Source organism: Acyrthosiphon pisum, chromosome A1, assembly GCF_005508785.2.
Source record: "Acyrthosiphon pisum isolate AL4f chromosome A1, pea_aphid_22Mar2018_4r6ur, whole genome shotgun sequence".
NCBI classification, from domain to species: Eukaryota; Metazoa; Arthropoda; class Insecta; order Hemiptera; family Aphididae; genus Acyrthosiphon; species Acyrthosiphon pisum.
This window is the reverse complement of record NC_042494.1, coordinates 145,995,675-146,020,295: the sequence shown is the minus strand read 5'-3', so window position 1 is coordinate 146,020,295 and position 24,621 is coordinate 145,995,675. Positions and strand designations below refer to the sequence as shown.

The following is a 24,621-nucleotide window of genomic DNA, read 5'->3' as shown; positions in this document are numbered from 1 at the left end:
TATTTATTTATTTATGTTGAAATATGTTTATATTAATATTTATGTTTTTATTTATTATAAATTAATTGATGTACTCGTATAAAATATAAATAAACGAAAAATGTTATACGAGAGAAGTGCCGTTTTCGATATATATATAAATTACAATATTATTGTAGTCGACCGGCGTTCGCGTGTTCTCGCTTGCGATGTGGATTAGGCCTACAGGGGACACCACAATAAAAAAACGCACCACGTGTAATACCTCATGCTTTTAAACAACATGGACGATGTGATATATTGGCGTTTAACACTTTAACAATCATAGGTGGTGTGGAAACTTACGCGACGTTTCAGTCATTGAAGTAATATATAAGTAGATAACACAAATAATAATAAGATAAAAAATATGTATAACATAAGACCGTGGTAGAGATTAAAGAAATATACTTTTGGAGCGGTAGAGATCACAAGTAGTTTAAACGCAAATTTACCAAACTTGGGGGCTGGAGAAATGTTCCCTTCGTGACAAAATGACTTTTGAAAATATTTTTTTCTAAACATCAGTGCGGCGCCATTTGTAAGACGTGTAGGTATGTACAAAATTGGAAAAACAAATATTTTGCAATAGATTACTATTATAATAGTCTTATCAATACTCAATACTTCAACAACAAATTATTATAAACAAGGAGACGCGCAGCTCACATTCATCGCGTCTTTCATCCTGCCAAAGATAAAGAGAAAAATATGTCATTATCCTGTGTTCAAAGTTATTTCGTCAACTGATAATATAATAATATTATGACTATTGTTACACAAATAAGTAATAATCGGTGACCTATTCTGTACAACACATTAAATAAGCAGTTAAGGATTATTTCATAATATTATGTTATAGCAGGGAACATAATAACGAAGTATCCACATATTTTATTCCTGAAAATACAATATATAGGTACATATAGTACAACATTTTTGTACCTATTTATTGATAATTTTTACTTCAAAATATAGTCTTTAATTTTATGGGGGAGCACATTTTAAACTTGGGGGTGTACAAGTCCACCAACTCCTAAGCATGTCCCTCGCTAGTTGCGTTTGCATATATTTTATTTTTAAAACCTGGTGTAAACCCCTCAAAGTCTAAACTTAAAATTGCGCCTATGTCGTAGTTAATTAACTATGCCGAACAAATATGTATAGTATTTTACTATCAACTTTTTCAGAAAAATAAGCTATACAGAAAAATATAGTTGTTACCATTTGAAAAAACAAAGTTTATTTTGCTATTGGTAAAACAACTCCGTGCTTTACAATATAGAAATTGTAATAAAAAAATTACCAGTTAAATATAAAGAAGCACGTCTTTTTTCGTTGTTTTTTTTTAAATTTCTATAATAATATTGATCCATAATCATTGAAAACAAGAATACAACAGAAAATACACCACGTATGTATATAGTATACCTATATTAAATATATTAAAAACAATTCAAAATACTGAAAAAATGCCCCTAACGATGCAAAGTAAACTTCATTATCAAATCAAAAATCTTTAAATATTTTAAATCGAACCACTAGAAGTACCTTAATTGTTGTCAGACACAAAGGTCATTTCGATCAAAAATTGATAGGGTTTGCAGGGACCTTAACCACTTTCCAGTCATATTGTCATAACTCATTAGAATTGACATAGTAATTACTCATAACTCATCAGTTATCAATATTTTAGAGCAATATTTAATAATGATTTCTGCCACCTAACAATAGGTGTCTAATTTTTAGATAATATTTTGGTGGAGACACATGATTATGAATTTCATATAAGTTACCTCTTTCTCAATTTTAATATTTAGGCACCGCTGGTTGACTGTTAACACTTTGATTGAATTTAATTAAAATAATATTTTTTAATTTCTATTTCAATTCCAAGTTACATTAAGCAAGAATCTTCATGGTTTAACAGCTAAAAATATAAGACATTGTGCTTACAATGCTCATAGGCATATCTCATGAAACTGGACTCTTTTAAACACAAATAAAAATAAAATAATGGACAGTGTGTAAAAATATACATTTACATATATTTAATTTGATAATATGTTTGTTTATAGAAAAAAATCACTGTTATTTTGAATAAAATATACACTGAACAATTTATAACAGTAACATATGTATGTATGCCACTTGTGTACATAGATATAAAAATTAACATTGAAATACCCTAATCAAATGGCAAGTATTTGATATAACACGGACGGCTTAATATTAAAAACAAAACTTAAAATAAAAAATTAATTCATAAAACATCATCTTACTGTTATAAGTATACTATGTAATAGTTTGATTATCAATCTGTGACAAAAAATTATAAAAACAAAATCATGAATATTTAACCGCAAAATGAACAAACTTATTCAGGCTGATACGGCACATGAGATTCATTATAATATAGGTTGAACACATTTATTGAACTAGACCTGCATCCTTTGCCATCAAGTAGAAAACTGATGATTTTTCTTGCAGTAAATTAGCAGGTGAGTCGTATTCGACCATGAAACCATTATCCAAAACTATTACCCTGTGGAAGAAAACACACATTAATAATTTAGCCAACAAATCCTATATAACATTGTATAGCTTACTTGTCAGAATCCATGATTGTGTTTAGACGATGAGCTATTGTCAATACTGTGCAGTCTTTGAATTCTGATCGTATGGTTGTTTGTATTAGATCATCTGTTTCCAAATCTATTGCCGCTGTTGCTTCATCCAACACTAATAATTTTGTCTTTCTTAACAATGCTCTAGCCAAACACACCAATTGCCTTTGGCCCACACTGAAATACAACAATTAATGTTAATAGTGAATAGTTAATAGTTTAATAGTTCACCTATTGTCAATACTTAATATTGACAATTTCCTCATATCAACTGATAAAAAGTGTAACCTAAGTCTTACAAATTTTAGATAGACCCCCAGAGGGGCAGCTCCAGAGACTTGTTTGCGGATGTAGGGCTAAATCATAATTTTCAGAAAACATTTTTACTGTAGTGACAGTAGCCTAGACGGTGGGCATTAGGCAACGACCCGACTGACTAACAATATTTATAGAATAAGATTAAAATAATTCTTGTCAAGAGAATATTCTTAGAATTTAATTAAGGTGCTTAGTATTCCCAATGACAAATTGGATAGGTATCACCACAGATTTTTTATACAAATTACTTCTTCCTTACCTCTTACCCCTTACTTCATCTATACCATAGAGTTCTTCACTTCTTATTGGCTATCAATTGTATACATACATGATATATAACATAGAAAAAAACTAACCAACCAGAAATGGAGAACTATAACATGGCTAAAGGTAAAGGAGATATGCATACTAAAAAAAAAACTATTACACCTGTGTTAATACCTATCTATTTTATTTATCTATTTATTTATTTATTTATTTATGGACAGGCTTGGAATCCAATAGTACAATACAATTATTAGAAATAAAAAAAAAAAATTAATAATATAACATGATTATTAAAGTAAATAAACAATAGAATGGATCAAAAAAACAAATGGAAATTATAAAAAATAGTAATAAACAGATTTCAGTACTATTATTAATAAAAATATTTTAAGAGAAGCTTAGGTGCTTCATTACCAATGCGCATTATACAGGGAATGGGATTATTTCTACCTAGTTGGTGTTGTGGAATGGAACAACAAAGGAAGAATTAGACCTAGTTGAGTGAGAAGGAGGAACTTTAAAATGTATTAGAGAAAGAAGAGAGGGAGCATCAACGCGTCCATCAATTAGTTTGTGCAAAAACACCAAATTAGTTTCAACTCTTCTCATCTGCTAGAGACAAGAGTTCGAGTTTATTCATCACTGGTCTATAACCATGAAATGGATTTGGAATACACATTATTTTGTCATGATATTTCTATAGCTTGTACAGAAATGTGGGAAATTAATGTTTTTGAACAATAATATCAAAACATAGTATATTTTATATTACTATAGTTTAATGCTTCAAAGTATAAATAGTTTACATAACCCTACTGGCCTAATTACATACTTGTATGTGTCTATAGTATGTTTTGTTTTTTGTAATTTTGTTTTCAACAGTAAACAATTTTTTTTTTAACGCAGGCTTGGGGTGCGGGACCATGACCCCTAGGGCCCACCTGGAATCCCAGTCTATCTGAAATTTGAAAACTTTGGTTACACTTCCCTATCAGTTGGTATGGTGAAATAATTCATTAGTATGATGTATGTGAGAATATAACACACATAATATTATTTTTAGAATTTTCAAAATACATTTTCATGATCACATGTCTTTCCAACTTGGGATAGGTTTATAAATTGTATTATATTTTGTTAATAGAACAGCTTTATTACCCAGTATGTGTTAATAATAAATAAAATGACCAAACTTTTATAGCAAAATATAGAAGAGAACTTTTGTGGTAATGTATTATATTTTTTTTTCCTTGATATGGTTCAAGCATCAATTGTTATTTCATTTTTAAGTTATTAGATAAATTAGTACATACAATTGATATATTATGCACTCATTATTTTGTTAGACTGCAACCTGTACAGTAATAATAAATATTAAATTAACATATGTAAGAGTATACAGAGTTAATTCTCTTATATTTACTAAAAACAATTGGTCATATTATGAATAAGCAAGTTGTGTTAGATGAAGCGAAACTATTATTATTTATACGTTTGAAGTTATGCCACAAAATAACAGTTCTAGCAGTGATACTTGCAGTGGCATCTTGTAAATTGCATTATTATTAAAACTATATTTAAATAAATTTAAAACTTCAGCCCCTAAAAGTAAGTGGAATGGATGACTTCCTTTAAGCACAGTCATATTTAATAAATACCTAAGATTGTCTCCTCCTTCAGACACTTCATAATCCAAACCACCTATTAGCCCTTTGACATGTGCTTTTAAATGGGCTAGTTTTAAGGCGTTCCAAAGCTGCTCATCTGTATTACTATTAGTCGGATCTAAATTCATTCTTAATGTACCAGAAAATAATACTGGATCCTATCAATAATAAATACACAGCTTAGTTTTTTTTTTTATTTCAATCAATAGATTAAATCTATATGGTTACCTGTGGAATAATTGTGAGACGGCTACGTAACGTATGCAAACCAATATTAGATATGTCAACACCATCAACAAGAATTGATCCTTCCGCAGCTTCAACAATACGGAACAAACTAAGAGTCAAAGAAGATTTTCCAGCTCCGGTACGACCAACAATACCTACCTACATTTTTTTCAAGTAGTAACAAAATTTAATTGGTGCCTACATATTTTGTATTTAGATAAATACCTTTTGGCCCCCTTCTACTAAAATATCTAGGCCTTTCAAAGCCAAATCTAAGCCTTCACGATAACGAACTTTAAGATTTTTAAATTGAACTTCTCCACTTGTTGGCCAATCTTTGGCTGGCAAATTTGATGGTACATCCCATGGTGCTTCCTAAAAAGTAAAAAAAAATTATTTGTAAATGATCACATAAATAAATTGTATTTATTATATTACTTGAGGTGTTTCTCCATATTCTTTAATACGTTCAACAGCTACAATATTAGTTTCAACTTCAGAAGTCATTCTAACCAACCAATTTAGCGTTTGTGTGATCTTAATAAGACAAAATTATATTTAAGGAAGCTTATCCTCTATTTTAAATAAAATGTATTGCATACCTGTAGAGCATAACTGACAGACAAACCAACAATACCTGGACTTAATGTATCTCTTCCCAATACTGAGAACACCGACGAGAAGAAAATAATAAAATTACCAATTGTTTCTAACCTTACAGCTAGCCATCTAAGATAAAATAAAAATCAATTAATATATTATTATATATTTATAACACATATCTATCGAAATTAGTTGTACCTATTAGCCACTGTACTTGGATAGTAACAAGTTTGATTAAAATCTACTTTTTGTTCGGATTGAATTATAAATTTGGATTCTGCACCATAAGCACGAATTGATGATGCCCCTGTAACTGTTTCACTAAAATGTGAATAAATTGGTGAACGAGATACAGATTCAAGTCTTTTAAGCTGACGTGATGTTGCAACATAAAATCTCTGTAATAAAAATGAAATTTAAATAAAAATTATATTCATAAATTAAAAGTATAATTACCTGTATGAAGTAATAAAGAATACCAATAGGAATTATCACAGCTGTGAACACGGGAGTACTGTAACTGATTACGACCAAAGTACCAACAACCTATTAAATGGATAATATAATTAATATATTTTTTAGTTTTCAAATTGTATAAGCTATTTTTTTTTTAGCGAGTTAGCAATACATATACAAGCACTTTAGAGTTTAGTATGATGTGAAAAAGCAAAGCAAAGGAAGAATGAAGACATTATATATTTTTAATTCAAAAAAAAATTTTCTGATATTTTTTAAAATTGTATAAGATCTTACACCACCACTTAGTTCTTAATATCATAATTTCATGTTTGATAGGTTTGCTTTACATAAATTTAATTTATTTTAAGTTCAAATATTTTTTTTTTTTTAATTAGAGTATAACAATCAAAATATTGGAATACTAAGGAAGATAGTGTTTGTTATTTACAGCAAACCCATAAACCATAAAATAGTAAACAAATAAGTACTATAACACTCATAGTTCACAACGAAATGCATTATCCATGAGCAATGCATATATCAAGGTAAATTAGTATTAAATCATCAATGCTATAAGCCTATAATAGATACAAATTTTTTACAAAGCAATTAATAAATCAATATTGTAGTCGCAAAAATTATACAATAAAAAAAAAATGACACGTACATCCATGAAACAATAAACTGTATCAGATAGCTGTTGAGAAAGTGTATCAACAACTTCAACGTCTGCTGAGAAACGGGACAAAATTCGACCAGTTGGAGTAGCATCAAAAAATTTCATTGGATTTCGAAAAACATTTGCTGCCATGTAATTATGCAAAAAGACAGACGCCATCCATGCGCCCAAACACAAACATAGGTCAGCCAAAAATTCAAATAACCCTGTAAATATCGAGAAAAATCTATCATTTCTATTGGGACGCGGTAATACCCTTGAAACCATAGGATAATATTATCTCGATAATACAAAATTTCAAGAGCTAAAAACTATCCAAGGTCCTACACCTCATGAATATTTAATTAATACCAATACACAAATGATTTCCTTATTTGTATCTTGTTACAATGTTGTTCAAATACATGCGATGCGATTCGAATTGAGCAGGGAATGTGATTGGGTTAAGATAAATAGCTAACTTAAGCTCTAACCTAATTAAAATATCACAATATAACATATACCAATATATTTTTCTTTTATGAATATACATAATAATTATATTTAAAAATGTATATTTCTATAAAGTCTGCATCTTCTAAAAAGAAAATCTAAAAAGGTCTAGGACTATCTTTTTTGTTGACCAGTGCAATATTTGAATACAACGAGTTCTTGCAATTTCATAGATGGCTATGATTTAGGAACTTCTCAATTATTTAAAACTATTTTAACCAAGGCATTACCATAAAAAATCTGATATTCATATACGCTAATACAATTTATTTTAGTATATCTTGAGAAAACACTACAGATTGTATGTTTGAAAATAAATAATATATCTAATTCATTTTTAAGTTATTTTGAAAAATTTACACAAAAATTACACAATAGGTAGTTATGTAATAACACAGTATATTCTGTAACTCTGCTAATGATTGATAATTATCATAATATGTAAATTGATTTAAAACAATTTATTTAATTTCAATAAATAAAAAATTATACATAACACTATTTTAGATATTTATTTGTTCACGAAATATCAAAATAAACTAAAAATATAATTTTTTAATCGATTTGGTATTTTTTTAATTATTATACCTACTATAATTATTCTATACATACTTGGGTATTATTAAACATTATACAGTAGTCACAATAACTCGAATCTCAAGGGGAATAAATATAAATTTTACTTATGTATTTTTCAAATTGTATATCTCAAACACAAATACTCAAAGGACAAGGAATTTATTTGAGGAATTTATTAATTTTATTGAGATTATTGACTTATCAAAATTTGACTGTAGGTATTAATTAACAATTTAAATTTTTTAGTTTGGTAATATTTGGATACTAATTATTGTTTGACATAATATATTTAAAGCTATTTCAAAGTAGTTATTATTATGCTGTACAGTAAGGATCAAATATATGTAACACCAAACTTTTTTTGGATACATAAATCATGAATATGGCTTGGTGTGGCATGGGTGTTTGCATTCAGTCACAAAATATGTTCTGAGTTAGCACCGGCTAGAGTCATAGTTCCCAGATGGGTGATCACCCAGGTTTTTAGTGACAAACCCTTTGCTACACATACGCGTGTCCAAACTAACCGCACCCTCCGTCTCTTCCCCCACAGTAACGGGCTAGTGACAAAGTTGTCTTAATTAAAAATAAAAAAAAGTGATAAGCATAAATAATATAATATGTAGAATATACATTCTGTACAGTTTGGCGGTCTTGAATGTACCACTACATTTCAGTTGGACGACCATGAATTTAAATGGCATTTTATGGGATAGCTAAAGAACTACCATTTGTTTCAATCATTTTTGTTTCAAAAAATGTTGTTCTCTGCAATTGTTCAACAATTTTAAGCTGCATCATATATGTGCAATAATTTCAAATACCTTTTAGTACAATATAATATGATAGATGTTAACTATCTTAAAACAAATTATAATAATTTGAGATTTTAATTTTATCATTGAGTATCATATTTAAATGTTGTGAGGTATGTAACATCAAAGTTTCCAAAGAGAAGATTTTTAATTTTTGGCATCTATATAGCGTAAGGCGCGAAGTACAACAAGGTAGGTAGTTAGGATATTACATCCTAAATGATAAGTTGTACATTTTGAATTTTGTCGTTTACTTACTTAAACTGTAAGTTAATAAGATTTGAAATAACTGTAACTATGTTAATTTTAGGTTTAGAAAATAATTTTCAAAATCGAATTAAAAAAAAAAATTGTTCTATCTGAATCCAGTGTCTAAATAAAAATTGTAATTTAAAACAAAGCAAGTTGAACTGTGCATGTGTGTGCTAAATGAGTTACAATGGGAACATTTTCCAATAAATTATATTTTGATAGTTCCTTACCTATCCTAAAAAACACCTTTCAAATTCAAGGTTGCCTGACCAAGATATTAAGTGGTACATTCAATACCCGGATACACTGAATATAATATTATATATTACATAAATATTATAATCAAAACAAATACTAAATTTCAAATGCAGGCATATAGGTATCCATTTTAAACAGAAATCAATCATGGACGATAAGATATTTACATCTTGATATTGATATTTAGAACTACATTTCAAATCTGTTAATATTATCCACATATAAAGCAAATTTAAGCATTAATTTTATAGAAATAACCTTCCACTTTGAACAAAACAAATAAAATTAGTGATATACATTTATCTTAAGAATAGAATTTAAAAATACATTCAAAACAATTTTAACCATGCATCAAAATTAAAATTTATCAGATTGTAGAAGATTGTATACACAATTTACAAAATGGATATTTACAGAAAAATAAATATCTTAAACAAAACTAACAAACTTAATTTAACTTTATTTTAGTCAAGAATAATGCATTTCTGTTGTACTAAGTTTATTATAACTCAAACCATGTACTAGTGGCAAATGATAGATATTATCCTATGCACTTACCATGATCAGACATCTATTCCATGACAGCAATATTGGAGGCAATGTTATGTCAATAATGTCAACATCTTTTGCAACTCTATTTAATATTCGCCCACTGGGCGTAACATTAAAGAAGCTCATTTTGGCGTGCATTATATTCTTAAGCATGCTGTCATGCAAAACCCGAGAAGCTATTAGACAACCGACATATAATGTGGTGGTGCCAAGTACTACGGTTAAAACTGCAAAATTGTAGGTAAAATGTATTAATAAAAGCAAAAGAAAATATAAAAATGGAAATCCCAAATCAAAATTAAGTTTTAAAGCAGTTCAAATAATCTTCATAGCAATTACAATAACTAAATTGTTCAAGTATAAAAGCTAAAGCCAAAGTATAAGATATAAATACTCATAAGTAATTAACAACTTTTTAGCCTTCTTATTAAGCATTTAAGTGCAATCTAACCTAGAAGGAATTGTACTTAATAATATGATATGTAAATTTAATGTAATTGTAAATGTATTTAATAATGTAACTTGGTATGAACAATTCAAAATACTCAGAATTAAAAATGTCAAAAGAAATAAAATCCTCATAGTTAATTAAATAGTAAATGTTTATAAAAATTAATTTTATGTTTAGATGTATTAGGAATGATGGTAATCATTACACAGAAAGTTTTTTATATATTTGGTACGGACAATCCTAAAATTAAATTTTAAACTTGAAAGTTGAAAAATCTAGGAACTCTGCTGTATAATACATTTTAATAGTAACTCAATTATTGATGGGGCACTGTAATGGATGTGTTAAATTTGAACTCAATGATAAATCATTTGATCGAAAAACTTAGAGCGGAAGCGTGGTGTTAATCTCTATTTCAAAGGATATATATTATTATTTATTAGTAGGGCTCGGATTTTGTAGCAAATACTTCTTTTGAGGGAAGTGTGATAAAAAGATCATTCCTATACATAAATACGTTTTGAATCGTTCTGATTTGAATGAAGTAAACTTTTTTTTGCTTTTTTCCACAAAATCTGCTTTTTATTGCTTTTTCCCTTATTTGGTTATTTTTTCTTGATTTTTACATATTTTTCTTGAAAACTTAGCTTATCTCTATGTATATTATACGTCTTGGACTATTAGACGTCTTATTACCAGAAATTATAAAATCAGTGAAAAAACCAGTATTAAATATATGACTGATAAAATAACTGTCGTTATTGTGCCGAAATAGTTTTATCTACAATTATCTATAGTTGTGTTTACGACCAAGGAAAGGGAAAATTATCTGAATTATACCTACGTATTTTTATAGCACGTTCTAATACTTTAGTTGGCCGGTAAATATCAATCGACAATCAGTGAGGTATAAACGTAGTGTTCTAAATAATTTCTCTCATCGTCAAAATGCCAAAAGTTAAAAATTTAAATTTAAAATTAAAAAAATTGTAAGAGAATTCGGTGAAAATGTGCTTATGACTGATGGAAATATTATATTTTGTAAATTGTGTCAAAATTGTGTAAAAAAGTCAAAATAAATTTGGATAAAAAATATAACGTTTTATATGTTTAATATGAGTTTTAATGAAAGTAACTTGACTAAATATATGGTTGTAAATTCCTTTTTTAATATTTAATTTTATGTGTAATTGAAATTTGCTTTTTTAAAACTAAATTAATAAATGCTTTTTTTGGCTACTTAAAATGCTTTTTTAAAGATTTATTTTGCTACAAAATCCGAGCACTATTTATTAGTAATACTGTAAGTTGGCTAACTTTTGCCAAAAAAAAATTGCAAATATTTTATTATTATAATATTATATCATATAATTATTATTATTAACTTATAAGCCAATCACCAATGTACCATCGAATAGTGTGAAGACGTTTGTTGTATTTAAAAAGTGATAGCTTTATAATTAGTTTTAAAAATTTTATTGTGTATAGAATTGGTGAATAATAATAGATACACTATACACACAATGACAAAATTTTTCAAGTCCCTACAAAGAATATATTTATTAATTACAATAAAATAGCTAAAATCAATATTTTTTGTTCAAATATCCAAATTTGTTAAAAGTTATAACGTTAGTAACAGCTCTGGTTTACAGTAGGAGTTTGAGTACCTAGTAATTTTTGTAATAGATGTGTTAAATTTGAATTCAATGACAAATTAGTATACACAAAAACCAACTGTGAGCAAAGATTTATACTTTAGCCTTCATTACCAAGCATATATTTGTATTGCTATTGTAGTAATTTATTTTACTATCGATGATACAGAACCCATAATATAGTATGGTATGTTATAGTATAAAATGAACATAATTGGCAATGGCAAAAAATAAATTAAACTAAATATTTTGAAAATGTCATTGTGTATAATAAAATAAAGTGATGTACATAAAAGTTTTAAGTACCCACAAATATTGTTGAATTACAAAAATATAACTAAAATTGTTATTCTTTGTTTAAATATCAAATGTTATACCAATTTGAATAAATATACAAAAAAAAATTGTGAGAACATATTTTTTAGATTCTTACGTTTCAGTACTTTTCAAACCAAAATAATTTGTATACATATAATTTTGACAAATTTTTTACTTTAATTGCTAATAAAAAATAATTGAGCACGTGTATTTTAAATTACTATAAAAGCAACTTATGTGGGATCTTGTATTATATTTTCAAGCTATTTAACTAAGCTAAAGGCATGATATTTTTAGAATTTTTATCAACACAAAAAATTTTCAAATTTCTAAAAATAGTTTAAAATTTAACTAAATATTTTGCAAATTTCATTGATAATAGAAATTAATAATTTAAGGAAGAGCGGAGTGTTTCATATTTCTACAATAATTGATAATAAAAATATATTAATTATTATTAATATTCTGAATGAAATTTAAAAAAACTTTAATCATCTAAACTTAAGACACTTCAAATGCTCATAAGAAATTATTGTGCATTAAGCTAACTTTTTTTTCATAATTCAAAAAGATTCAAAATATTTTGAAAATTATAACACGTATAGCAAAAATACTAACACAATTATTTTATCAGTTATTCCTTATTGAATGAGGTACAAAAAATAAATATATTTTGTCAAAAAACTGTTGGGACAAAATCTTATGCTCCAAAACACAACAAACATTTATTTTTAAACCAATACAGTATTCTTTGCTCTACTAAAAATCCAAAAATACTAAATATAAATAAGTAAATATTAATAAGCAGGGAAATTGTTTTTGCCTAATATACAAATTCCCACAATACGTTAAATATTATAGTAATACACAACACAGTAAATGGCAGTTATACATGTAATGAAATAATAGCTTTAATTATTAAAATCCAACAGCGTAAAAGAGGTTTTAATGTTTACATTTTTAAAACAATGAAATAAACCAATAAACCACAAGTAATTGATGTTTTAAATAGTATTTTTAATTAATATACTCATACATAAGCACAATTTGAGTTTCTTGTTTAAGTAGCATATTTTGTTTCCTTTAACCAATCAATTAGTTTTCACAACAGAAAAATGGTGTAATAATGTTATACATCCACCTAATTTAATTTTTGTTATTTGTTTTAAACAATGGTAATTCAAAATTAAGATAAGAAAAAACTTGGAACCTAATATCTCAGCATAGAGTTGTTTATCCAAGATTTTTCTGTTTATCATGATACTAGTGTTCTCGTATATACGCTATTGGTTAATTATTATAAGGCTGATGATTATAAATAACAATTGAATATGAAAATATATTATTATAAGGTAATATTTTGTTTGTTAATAGTTTATTAGATAATAAAGATCTTGTGTTATAGAATAATGTATTTTAAATATATTTATATATATAGGAAGAAAACCCAGATTAAAAATGACTTAATGACTTATTAATGGAAATAATTTCACATTGCACATGCAAATAATATCTAAAATTTAAAATGCCAAATTTAAACTTAGGAAGCTGGTTCAACAACTAAAATGTATAAAAAATAATTGGTAATGAAAAATTAAATTTAAAAATAATAACTTTTACTGTGCATGTGCATAACGTAATTTAATAAAAAAAAAAAAAAAAATAGCAGAACATTTACAAATATTATGATAAACAGATAAACAAATAAATTCCAGATATAACTGACTAATCAACTATACACTGAGATATTGAATATTTATTTCAACTATCAGAAACCATAATTTAAACATTTTGTTTGCCAACATTGGTTTTAAATATTTAACTGTAACAATAATAACTAATTAGATTATTTCCAAAAATTTAACAACCAATTGAAAAAGTTCAAATTATGCCTATAATAGTTATGTTATAATTGATACATTTAAAAAGCAATGCAACTAAAGCAAAAATATTTATGAAAAACTACAGTTAAGCTTGAACTAAAACTCTAAAATGAAAAGCTTATCTAGTTTAAAAGAATGTCCCACCCGCCTGTGTTGTCTCCATCTTACAAAATATGTACAACATAACAAAAACTATTTTGAGCGGGATAACTTTTCTCTTACCATATTTGCTGTAGAACTACCAAATTTTCACAACATTATGTCTGTGTAACAGCGTGCTTTTTTATAATTGCACTACCTGATCATTTTTTATAAGCAAATGAAAAAAAAAACCAAAAAACTAAATGTTTATAAGAAAATAACTTTTATTGTATTTATGTTAAATAAAAATAGGCACACTGTTGCATAGATAATTTTCTAACCCACATGTTCAGAAATTTTGGAGCCACTAGTACAAACACAGAAAGTTGTCCCGCGCAAAATAGTTTTTGCTATGTTGTATATTTGTAAAACGGAGACAACACATGCAGGTGTGACATAATGTGATAAAATATGCTTATCAAACTACATTCACACAATATATACAATAATTAAAAATTAATTTTCAACCAGAACTAAGTTTTTATATGTATGAATATAAATTATTATCATTTTAACTAACAAAAAAATGAAAATTATCAATTAAAATGTTTTTCGTAGAGCATAGAATAATATAAAATGTATTTTACTAAATTTTGTTGCATTTAAAATTGTATTTTCGGCTTTAATGCAAGCCGCTGATTAAAAAAATTATCTTTATTTCAGGGATGGAAAACGTTTTTAATTTTTTCGTTTTCGTTTTTAAACGTTTTTGATTAATGTTTTTAAAAACTTTATTTTCTATATTGTTTTTGATTAACGTTTTTAAAAATGTTATTTTCTATATTGTTTTAGATTAACGTTTTTAAAAACGTTATTTTCCTATTGTTTCCAAATAACGTTTTTGATAATATTGTTTTTATTTTTTTTATAATAGTAACGCGCAATATAGAAATGCACTTAAAAGTTAAAAATTAAAATTAACTATTCTTAATATTTAAATTCTAAATCAAAATTATAATTTATATAAAAATTAAAAATTTCTGATATCAAATTAAAATGTTTTTAAATTTTAAAAGTGCATTATTGGTAAATTAAAAAGTAAAGACTTAAGTGAAATTTTTTTTTTCCTGGTAAAAATATTATTATGTATAATACTATAATTTGTTCTCGTTTTTGATTTCGTTATTAAATTTTTTTTCGGTTTTTGGGATTTTTTGTTATCGTTTTTCAGTTTTTTTTTTGTTTTTGTTTTATTAATTGTTTTTGTTTTTTTGTTTATTTTGTTTTTGTTTTATTAATTGTTTTTTTCCGTTTAATAACGTTTTTTAAAAACGTTTTCCATCCCTGCTTTATTTAGATAGAAACACTATTTAAAATATTCTAAACTTTAGAAACGAATGTGGAGGGATTTTAGGGAATTCAATAGATAAATTCTAATCTTTCTATTTTTAAATAAGTTCTATAATAAACTAGAAATAAAATCCTAGTGCTGGTTATAATAAATACGTAAAAAATAATGTATAATGTGCAAAATGTAGAAAAGTATTGGACACACCAAGCTAAAGTATATACTATGTACAAAAAACTTATATTTTAATTCGAATTTACCGAAAATACAGTTTGGATGGTTGATCTTAATATGAACGGCAATACATTATCAATAGTATCAATGTCCTTAGATACTCTGTTCAATATACGACCAATAGGTGTTGTATCAAACAGGCTCAATGGATTCTTGAAAATCCGTGCATTGATCAATTCATATAATTTTTCAGCAGCTACTACTGTGCCTAACGATAAAGCTATTGCCGCTGTCACCGTCGATACAACTACACCAAATCAAAAAATTTTAAATAAACTAAAATATAACAGATTAATTCAAAATTAAGCAACATAATTGTTTTGGGTTGATAGCTTCTTTAACAAATGTATGTATTTGTGTATTTATAAAAACATTAAATATTCATATTGAATAACTTATAAAGATTTTAATAGTGAAATGGACAATTATTTAATCTACAAACCAAACTTAACACAATAAATCAGTTCTAAAATAAAAATAAGAAAATTAACTAAAAACAGAATATATTTTGTATACAATATAAAATTGTTTACTTCACTATAAAAATCAAAGTTATTAATTTGAACTATTATGTATTACATATAATTGTAACAAAACATTCCGTAAGGGGTATGAACAGTATTGAACAATTCTATGAAAATGTATTTTTGTATTTCCAATAATATTGTTTATAAGTCTTTGAGCTAAATATTGGACATTGAAAATAAAATATCGAAAATCAACTCCTATACAAGCATAGAAACTTCTTCCCTTCAATTTGTATAATAGGTGTTCATACTATGTCACTCAGTAAGCTATATTATTGGAAATACGAAACTAAGTTTCAGTGTTTCACTAAAATTCACATTTGTAATTAGTGGGTAAAGTGCTGCGTTACTGACATGTGCGCTCCGCTATTTTTTTTGTTCACAGTCAGTGCCACTCACATCAATGATCACTTACTACGCACACATTTACACGACCCGCATGCACACAAATAGAAAATTGCCTATTTTGAACTCCCTAAAACCGGTTGGTATTCATACCCCTTAAACACAATCAATCCAGATGATTAAAAAATTGCAAGAGCCCGAAATATATAGTGAGCAATTTGCTGCTTTACTATATAATAATTTTTTAGTTGCAGAAGAGTTAAACTTACGAAGAATCTAATATTACATTTTCATGCCTTAGGTATTAAAATTAAACATTTTATGAATTTTGTCATTGAAAACGGATTTGATATTTTAACATCTTAATATGTTTACTAAGATCCCGCAAACAACTTTTTCCATTTATTTTATCTGATAAAGCATAATTAGATACAAAAATGTATAAAACATTTTCACATTTATAGAGTCAAATGTTAATAAGTGAAAATTCAAAATATTTTAAAAAATATGAAGAGAATGACTTGGCAAGAAATCTAAACTTGTGTAATAGTAACAATTACATTACCATAGAAACTGATGTCAAGTATCACAAATTTTAGATAAATTCACGGATAGAAGATAGAAGATAATTTGTTTATGTCAAAAAAATAGCCAAAATTTACTTATTCCATTTTACCTGTGCTCCATCAATATAATATATGGAATATTATTACAATTTAATTTAATTTATTTGGATAGCTCAACATATTTTTTTTTTTTTAAACAGTTATTTTCTTCCAAATTTGATTTTAATTGTACAAAGTATTTTATAATTTTAGTTGAATCTTTGAAATTGTGATCCAGTTTAAATTGAATATTGAGATTCAAAAAAATTGTTCGGCAACTATCAATCGGAAAATGTCATCACTGCTTTTTAAGATTTAATACCTACATTTTAATTAAATAAATATCCAATCATTTTAAATATTACCAACATTTATAGGAACATAATATGTGTAACAAATATCAACTATCATTTTACATGGAAATAAAAGTCAATCATCAATGGGAAGTGACAAAAAAAATGTTAACAATACCCAAGTCTACAATATTTTATATGTTAATCATAATGATATGTAATAATTTAATATTAAGCCAGTTGCATATGACTCATGTACTCGACAAGCATCATAATCGCCAAAGTTTTCATATATTTTTTGACTTTACAATTATGATGTTCCTATAAGACTAGTATATTTACTGATTTCCCTTTGACTAGTGCTGCTTTTAGTGACAACTGACGGGAAACCACGAGGTACTTGGAGAGTATAAATAAAAGCCATGCTTTACAATTAAATACCTCCCCATAAGATTTGTAAAGCACATATAACAAATATTCACTAAGTGCATAAGTCACAATACATGATACAATCTTGTGAATTTATCATTAAAATTGTTTCACCATAAATTAAATTAATTATATAAAATAATTTAGATAACAAGATAATTATAATTAACTTTTCTAGAAACTAGACCTACTCTCTGAGGTCACTATATTCAGCCACTATACTTATAAGTTACATGTGTCAAGATAAATTTATTAAAGTAATAATTACAAAGACTCTAATAATATTTAAAATAGATTTGGAAGGAAAATTCATTAATAATTAATATAATATTTATATTATATATAAAAACATAATATAGCTCTCACTTCACTTATGTTGGATTTACTATGTAAAAGATACATTTTCCATAAAATTGTTAGATTTATACTTAAAAAGTTGTTTATCTTACCTTGACCAAATCCAAGAAGACCATAAACAGTTAAATATAAATTCCTTTTGCTTATATTTTCTGTTCCATGGACATGAGAAGTATCATCATTAGACCATACAGAAAGCCAAATATTGGATGAAATAGAAAATCCTTGGAATATAATACTTAGGACAACTGTAGATATACACAAAAAAGGTCCAATTGACTTCAGATAATGTACATAAACTTCCCATTTGACCTTGAAATTAGAATTAAAATAATTAAATTACAGTTAATATTTAAAATTAAAATGTTGATAAAATATTAAAATATACTACACATACACTGCCTGTTTCAGCTTTCTCCACTTCAATTAATTTAGCTTGCTGTTCGATTATAGGTAGAGGAATGTTTTTTTCAGAATCAATAGACCTTTGCCTAAAATGTAAAATTAAATATTAAATAATAAATCAGATTAAACATAGTCAATACTAGGCTAACACTCTTAAATGGTTTGAGAAAACTGCCACATGCAAAAAAAGAATCACTCAGCTTACAGTCAGAGTTGAGAAACCAAATTTATACACAATATACATGACAATATTTTCTGTGTCGTGGTGTTTTATTTATTTTATACCATTAATATAATGAGTTACACAAATTTAATAACACAAAAATAACAGATTTTAATACAATAAATACATTTGTATACATGATATCACAAAAAATTAAAATGCTACGACACAATAATTTTTGTTTTCCTTACTGTGTATAATTTTGTTTCTTGAGTTTTCAGCAATTCTATAAAATTTTAAAATTATATTTGATATTTTAGTTGCCATCATAGTTAAAATACTTTTCCACAAGTCTAATGCCTAATACCTTAGGGGGAGGGGGAGGGTTTGTTACATTCTATTATATCAACAAAAATTAATTTATTAGAATCAATAGATATTGGCCTAAATATTATAATTAATCATCTAGTATGAGATAGTTATTAGGAACTTTATAATTATAGTGATTTTTATTACCTTTGCATTGAAGAATTTGAATTGGATTCACTTCTCTGGCGAACATATTTTTCTTTTAAATCTGCCGGTGCGTCTTCTAATAATTTATCAATTTCTAAACAAATCAATTTCAATAAGTACTCTATCTAGAAAATTTAACAATTACCAAAGCTACATTTATATTACCTATTTCATCAACTTTATATTCATTTTGTTCTTGCATGTGCAATATTAAAAAATCAGCAAAATCTCCTTTTTTGTCCAGCAATTCTTTATATGTGCCAGACTCTGATACTTGACCATCTTTCATTACCACAATTAAATCGACTTCTCTGAGATAAGTAATACTATGAGTTACCAAAATCCGTGTCTTTAAAATAAAAATAATTTATCATGTTAAGAAAGCAAGATTAAGCTAATTTACTATAACATAATATATTGTTACTTTTTTTCGCAACAATCCTGTAGGTCCAATAACGTGTTCAAAAATATGTTTACCGACATGTGAATCAACAGCACTTAATGGATCGTCCAAAAAATAGATGTCACTCTCTTTATAAACTGCTCTTGCCAAACTTACTCTTTGTTTTTGGCCTCCACTTAAATTTATTCCCTATAAAAATTATTAATTTGATATAGGCATCTATTCAAATTATAATTTTTAAATTTAAAAATAAGCAATTGTAAGTATAACCTTTTCACCAATTTCTGTGTCATCGCCTGCTGGAAGCATTTGAAAATCAGCTCTCAATGCACATGCATCAATGACCTTATTATAAGCTCTATCACTTAATGTCTGACCAAATAATATATTATCCTTAAGAGAAGTATTCTGTATCCAAGCTTGCTGTGGTACATATGCTATAGACCCCTAAAAATGAATGTATTAATAAAATTCAAGTTATACAAATTACATTAATTTAAATAATAAATCATTGTTCACTTACTTTAGTATTAGCTCTACCAGAAACCTTTTCCATTTCGCCAAGAAAAGCTGACACTAAAGAACTCTTTCCAGAACCAACAGTACCCACTACAGCAACCAATTGTCCAGATGAAACTCGTAAATTTATGTTTGATAATGTTGGTGCATCAGTTGGTTCACCCCAAGTGAATGTACCATTTTCAATAACAAGAGGATCCTCTAAAAAACAAAATTAATTAGTAAAATTACAACAAAATAAAAAATCTTTCATATTAAATAAATAAAAAATGTTACATACTTTCATCAGAATCATGAGTAACTGAATCTGGATCCAACTCTTCGGAGTTCATAAACTTATTTATTCTCTTTACAGATACACTTGACTATAAAATTTTAATAAGATTTAAAGAAAACAATAGATATTTATACACTTATTACGATGCTAAACAGAAAACTTACTTGAACTACATTTGACACAAACATTGGTAACATAGATAATGGGAATCGTAAAATATTAAATAATGATAATGAAACAAAAGCTGTTTGAGCATCCAATACATGGCTATCGTCAGATAATACATAAACGGCAAAAGTTACTAATGATACCTAAATATAATAAAATACAATTTATTTAAGTGGCAGATAAATAATGAAAAATTCTACTTTTTTAAATTTAAATTAAAAAGGTAAAATAAAACATTTTCATACCAGAAATGGTGCACAAGCCCAAATAAATGAGGTAGCCGCATTCAAATAAGCTGCAGTACGAAGTACTTTAATTTCTTTTCCTCGTATATCCAATACTTTTTGTTCGAAACTTGGTTCCCAAGCATATAATTTTAAGACCTGACAAATAAATATGTAAAATTGAATTTTGTTTATAATTGTGTAAAAAATAATATTACTTTAATTCCCGACAAAATTTCATTCATTAATTTAACTCTTTGATCTTTATTTTTCATTTGTTTGATCTGAAGATTTCTTGCTTTAGCAGCCACAACACCATTTATTGGGATTAAAACTATCATTACAAATAGACCAGCAAGTACACTGGGCCCAAGTGATTGCCACAAAAAGTATATTGCAAGAGCAATTTGAAATGGAGCAGACCAAATCATATTCAGATAAGTTGTCAGATCAACAAATCTATGAGCATCAACTGCCATCAAATTAACTATTTCACCAACAGTAAAAGTTTTTCTAGCTGTATTTGAAATTCTCAAAGCCTTAAAAATAAATTTCATTAATTTAATATTTATCTTATTAACTTTAGATGAATGTTTTTACCTTTCGATATATAGCAGAAGTAAGTGCAGTTCGTACACGCATACCAACAAGATACATACGATGAAAATACTGAGATAATATTAATGTCTGTAATGTTGCTGTTAACATCATAAGGAAAACATAAAAATATCCTCTCCATAATGGTTCATTTGAATTTCCTACAAACGCTATCAAATACCTGAAAAAAATATATGAGTATTTGTAATTGGCTATATAAATAGTTTAAGTGATAACTTACTTAAGAACTTGAGGGCTGACAAAAACTAAACAATCTTCTATTATTTTTAGAAATGTTCCAAACATAAACGTACGACCAAATGATTTACATAAAGCAGGAAGAATGGATGCTTCATTTTGACTTTTAGTACCACGAGTTATTCTTGTATATTCAGTAGGTGATACTTCAATACTTCCATCTGATTTATGTTTTATATAAGATGCTTTGGCATCATCTAATAACCTGTGAAGTATAATTTTTTTCCATTTATTTTAGAAGCACAATTATCATAACTCATAGTACGGCTAGAATTATTAATATTACTATTTTTAGGACAATTCTCAATTACTCAATTATTTTTTGCATTATTCAGTTAACAAACTTTAGATTCATTGTTTTTATTAATAACATTTTTAGAGATAATGTGTAACATACCTATCTTTAACTATCAAATACATAAACCATGTATAAGGGTGTATCAAAATTATAATTTTAATAGTTAAGGGACATGCACGTGACCTGTTTTTTCACTCAAAAACATGTCTCACAGGAAGAACTCTCACGCCTTGTTAAGTGATCAGATCTCAATAATTTTTTTTTTTTTCTTATGAAGAAACACTTTTTACAGGCGCAGTACTTGGATTTTCAAAATTCCATTTCTTAACACGATTTTGAATATGACCAATTTTCACAAGCTTTTATTATTTTTAATATGTTAGTTTTGAGAAAAAACACATTTTGTTTTTGGTCAGTGATGCTGTTGACATAAGCACCCATGCAGCGCGTATGTAGATGGCCCGGTACAAGCATACAATCACAGTCACATTAATGACCATTGACGACTAACACAAATTACATGGGAAGAGGCAACAAAATTGCATATTGCCTAAATATTACCCCTTATTAACACGATCAGTCCCCTTATACTTTTTAAAAGTAAAAGTTTATGATTATTATGGCATCAGACATGATAAAAATAATATATGACTTTAATAATGTTGAGTGTTTAATAACATTGTTTACTCACTTTGCTTTAATTAATGAACGTTCCCAATGTTTATCAAAGATAGGAACTACTTCTCGTGAACTATCATCATAATTCATATTCCACAAATCTTTAGTTTCTAAAGGACGATTATATCCAGTCCATGCTAATGTGTCAAACCACGTGAATAATATCCGCGAAGGATATGATGCTTTCATCTCAGGACATGGTTTCTAGAAATTATTCAATGTTATGAAATAAGAACTTAAATAATTGTAAAAATATTTTTGAAAATTTACCTCAACGGGGGGATAATCTGATAGTCGTGGATCAGCATCGGCAAAAAAGTTTAAAATAAACTGTATCAGAACAAGAGGGTAATACACCATATAACTAATAAATTGGTATTTTTGTAATGGTACCTAAATATAAATAAAAATATAAAAATTGTATTTTGAGTATTATTGTGTATTAATAAACATTAAATTTATATTTATAATATATTATCCTACATCAGAAAATGCTAGTCGGATCTCTGTTCGATATTGAATCATCCCACAAAATGCCAAGGATAACCAAAACAAAAATATTAACCCAGATGACCTTAATCCTCTTGCACGATTGGCACTGATTAAAACCATTATAAATCCCTGTAAATTAAAAGACAATTAAAATGCTATTACTAAGTTGACATATTTAGATACTAAGAAAAAATAAAATAGTAAATAGTGTAAAAGTTAATTTAATTTCTTTATATGAAACTAAGTCATATTTCAATCTTAAGATAGGTAATTATAAAAAATAATTGGTTTTGTCATAAACCAAAAAAATAGGTTTGATCAAAGATCTTAAACATATATAAATATTTTGGAATTGAATACTTACAAATGTGATTAATTTTACAAGTGGTGTGTAAAAATCCACAGAATATATAGGCATCCCCGATGAATATTGAATTATTGCATATGCTAAATCGATTATTGAAAGAAGACATAGTATAGCTGCACCACCCTATAAGATAACGTAAAACCAAAATTGTAAATTTCTAAAATATTATTGATACATAAATATATTATACAACTAAAGACTTAAACCTTTTGATTTTGTAAGTTAAATTACTAGCCTAATACAAAGTAATATAAGCTTCAGACTTTCAGACTTCAGTAATATAATCACCTAATATATTATAACAATTTGATAAACTTATCAATCATAAATATAATTTGTGGACTAAAGCCTAATTCAACAATACTATTATTTTAACATAAAAAAGGTGTGGCTAATCTAATAACTAAATATTTACAACTACCAATGTGATCTATTGTTTTATATATATTAAATTCAATAGCACTCATAGCACACGTAGAAATGTAAAACAAGGGTAAGGACAAAGTTGAAAATATAAGTAATACGGTAAGGTAGGTACATAACATTTACAAATATTCAAAAAATGTTTATTTCCTAACTAAAATAAGATAGGGATATGCTCCCCCCCCCCAGGCTAACGTCCTTTTAGATTCTGAGTGGAACGATGAATGTATTGATTTTACAATGATGTGTGTTTTTTTATTTTTTTTTTTTTTTTTTAATTTTTTTAATTTTTTTTTTTTTTTTTATTTTTTTTGTGTCTGTGTACACGATAAGTAGTCGAAATAATGCTACGATTTTCAACTTCAGTATCTTGTTCGATCAGAAAGTGAATATCGTTGGTGCATTGGGGGAGGTCAAAATTTAAATTTCCCAGTGGTTGTTCAAAAGCGCCGGGAAAAACAAAGAAAAATTAGGAAAAACAGGAATTTTT

At 26.8% G+C, this 24,621-nt stretch overlaps 1 protein-coding gene across 2 annotated transcripts in view; it reads right to left on the bottom strand.

Moving 5' to 3' along the window:
• Positions 1-2,046: 2,046 nt before the first annotated feature.
• LOC100167620 (multidrug resistance-associated protein 1) overlaps positions 2,047-24,621 on the bottom strand; it is a 27,572-nt gene continuing 4,997 nt past the window's right edge. Inside the window, exons 3-29 of one of the 2 annotated variants that reach the window (XM_008182715.3) lie at positions 23,706-23,831; positions 23,333-23,470; positions 23,120-23,242; positions 22,863-23,053; positions 21,857-22,078; positions 21,619-21,796; positions 21,237-21,557; positions 21,040-21,177; positions 20,791-20,937; positions 20,630-20,714; positions 20,354-20,550; positions 20,101-20,277; positions 19,852-20,019; positions 19,593-19,776; positions 19,428-19,521; positions 18,741-18,834; positions 18,436-18,655; positions 6,855-7,072; positions 6,185-6,274; positions 5,927-6,126; positions 5,728-5,854; positions 5,564-5,662; positions 5,351-5,500; positions 5,126-5,284; positions 4,889-5,055; positions 2,628-2,822; positions 2,047-2,563 (exon numbers count right to left, since the gene is read on the bottom strand). In XM_008182715.3, the coding sequence (XP_008180937.1) occupies positions 2,449-2,563; positions 2,628-2,822; positions 4,889-5,055; positions 5,126-5,284; positions 5,351-5,500; positions 5,564-5,662; positions 5,728-5,854; positions 5,927-6,126; positions 6,185-6,274; positions 6,855-7,072; positions 18,436-18,655; positions 18,741-18,834; positions 19,428-19,521; positions 19,593-19,776; positions 19,852-20,019; positions 20,101-20,277; positions 20,354-20,550; positions 20,630-20,714; positions 20,791-20,937; positions 21,040-21,177; positions 21,237-21,557; positions 21,619-21,796; positions 21,857-22,078; positions 22,863-23,053; positions 23,120-23,242; positions 23,333-23,470; positions 23,706-23,831 (4,323 nt within the window). In that variant the 3' untranslated portion in view covers positions 2,047-2,448. Of the gene's footprint in view, positions 2,564-2,627; positions 2,823-4,888; positions 5,056-5,125; positions 5,285-5,350; positions 5,501-5,563; positions 5,663-5,727; positions 5,855-5,926; positions 6,127-6,184; positions 6,275-6,854; positions 7,073-15,813; positions 16,035-18,435; positions 18,656-18,740; positions 18,835-19,427; positions 19,522-19,592; positions 19,777-19,851; positions 20,020-20,100; positions 20,278-20,353; positions 20,551-20,629; positions 20,715-20,790; positions 20,938-21,039; positions 21,178-21,236; positions 21,558-21,618; positions 21,797-21,856; positions 22,079-22,862; positions 23,054-23,119; positions 23,243-23,332; positions 23,471-23,705; positions 23,832-24,621 lie in introns of both variants that reach the window. The other variant, XM_003243074.4, reaches the window with a different exon arrangement.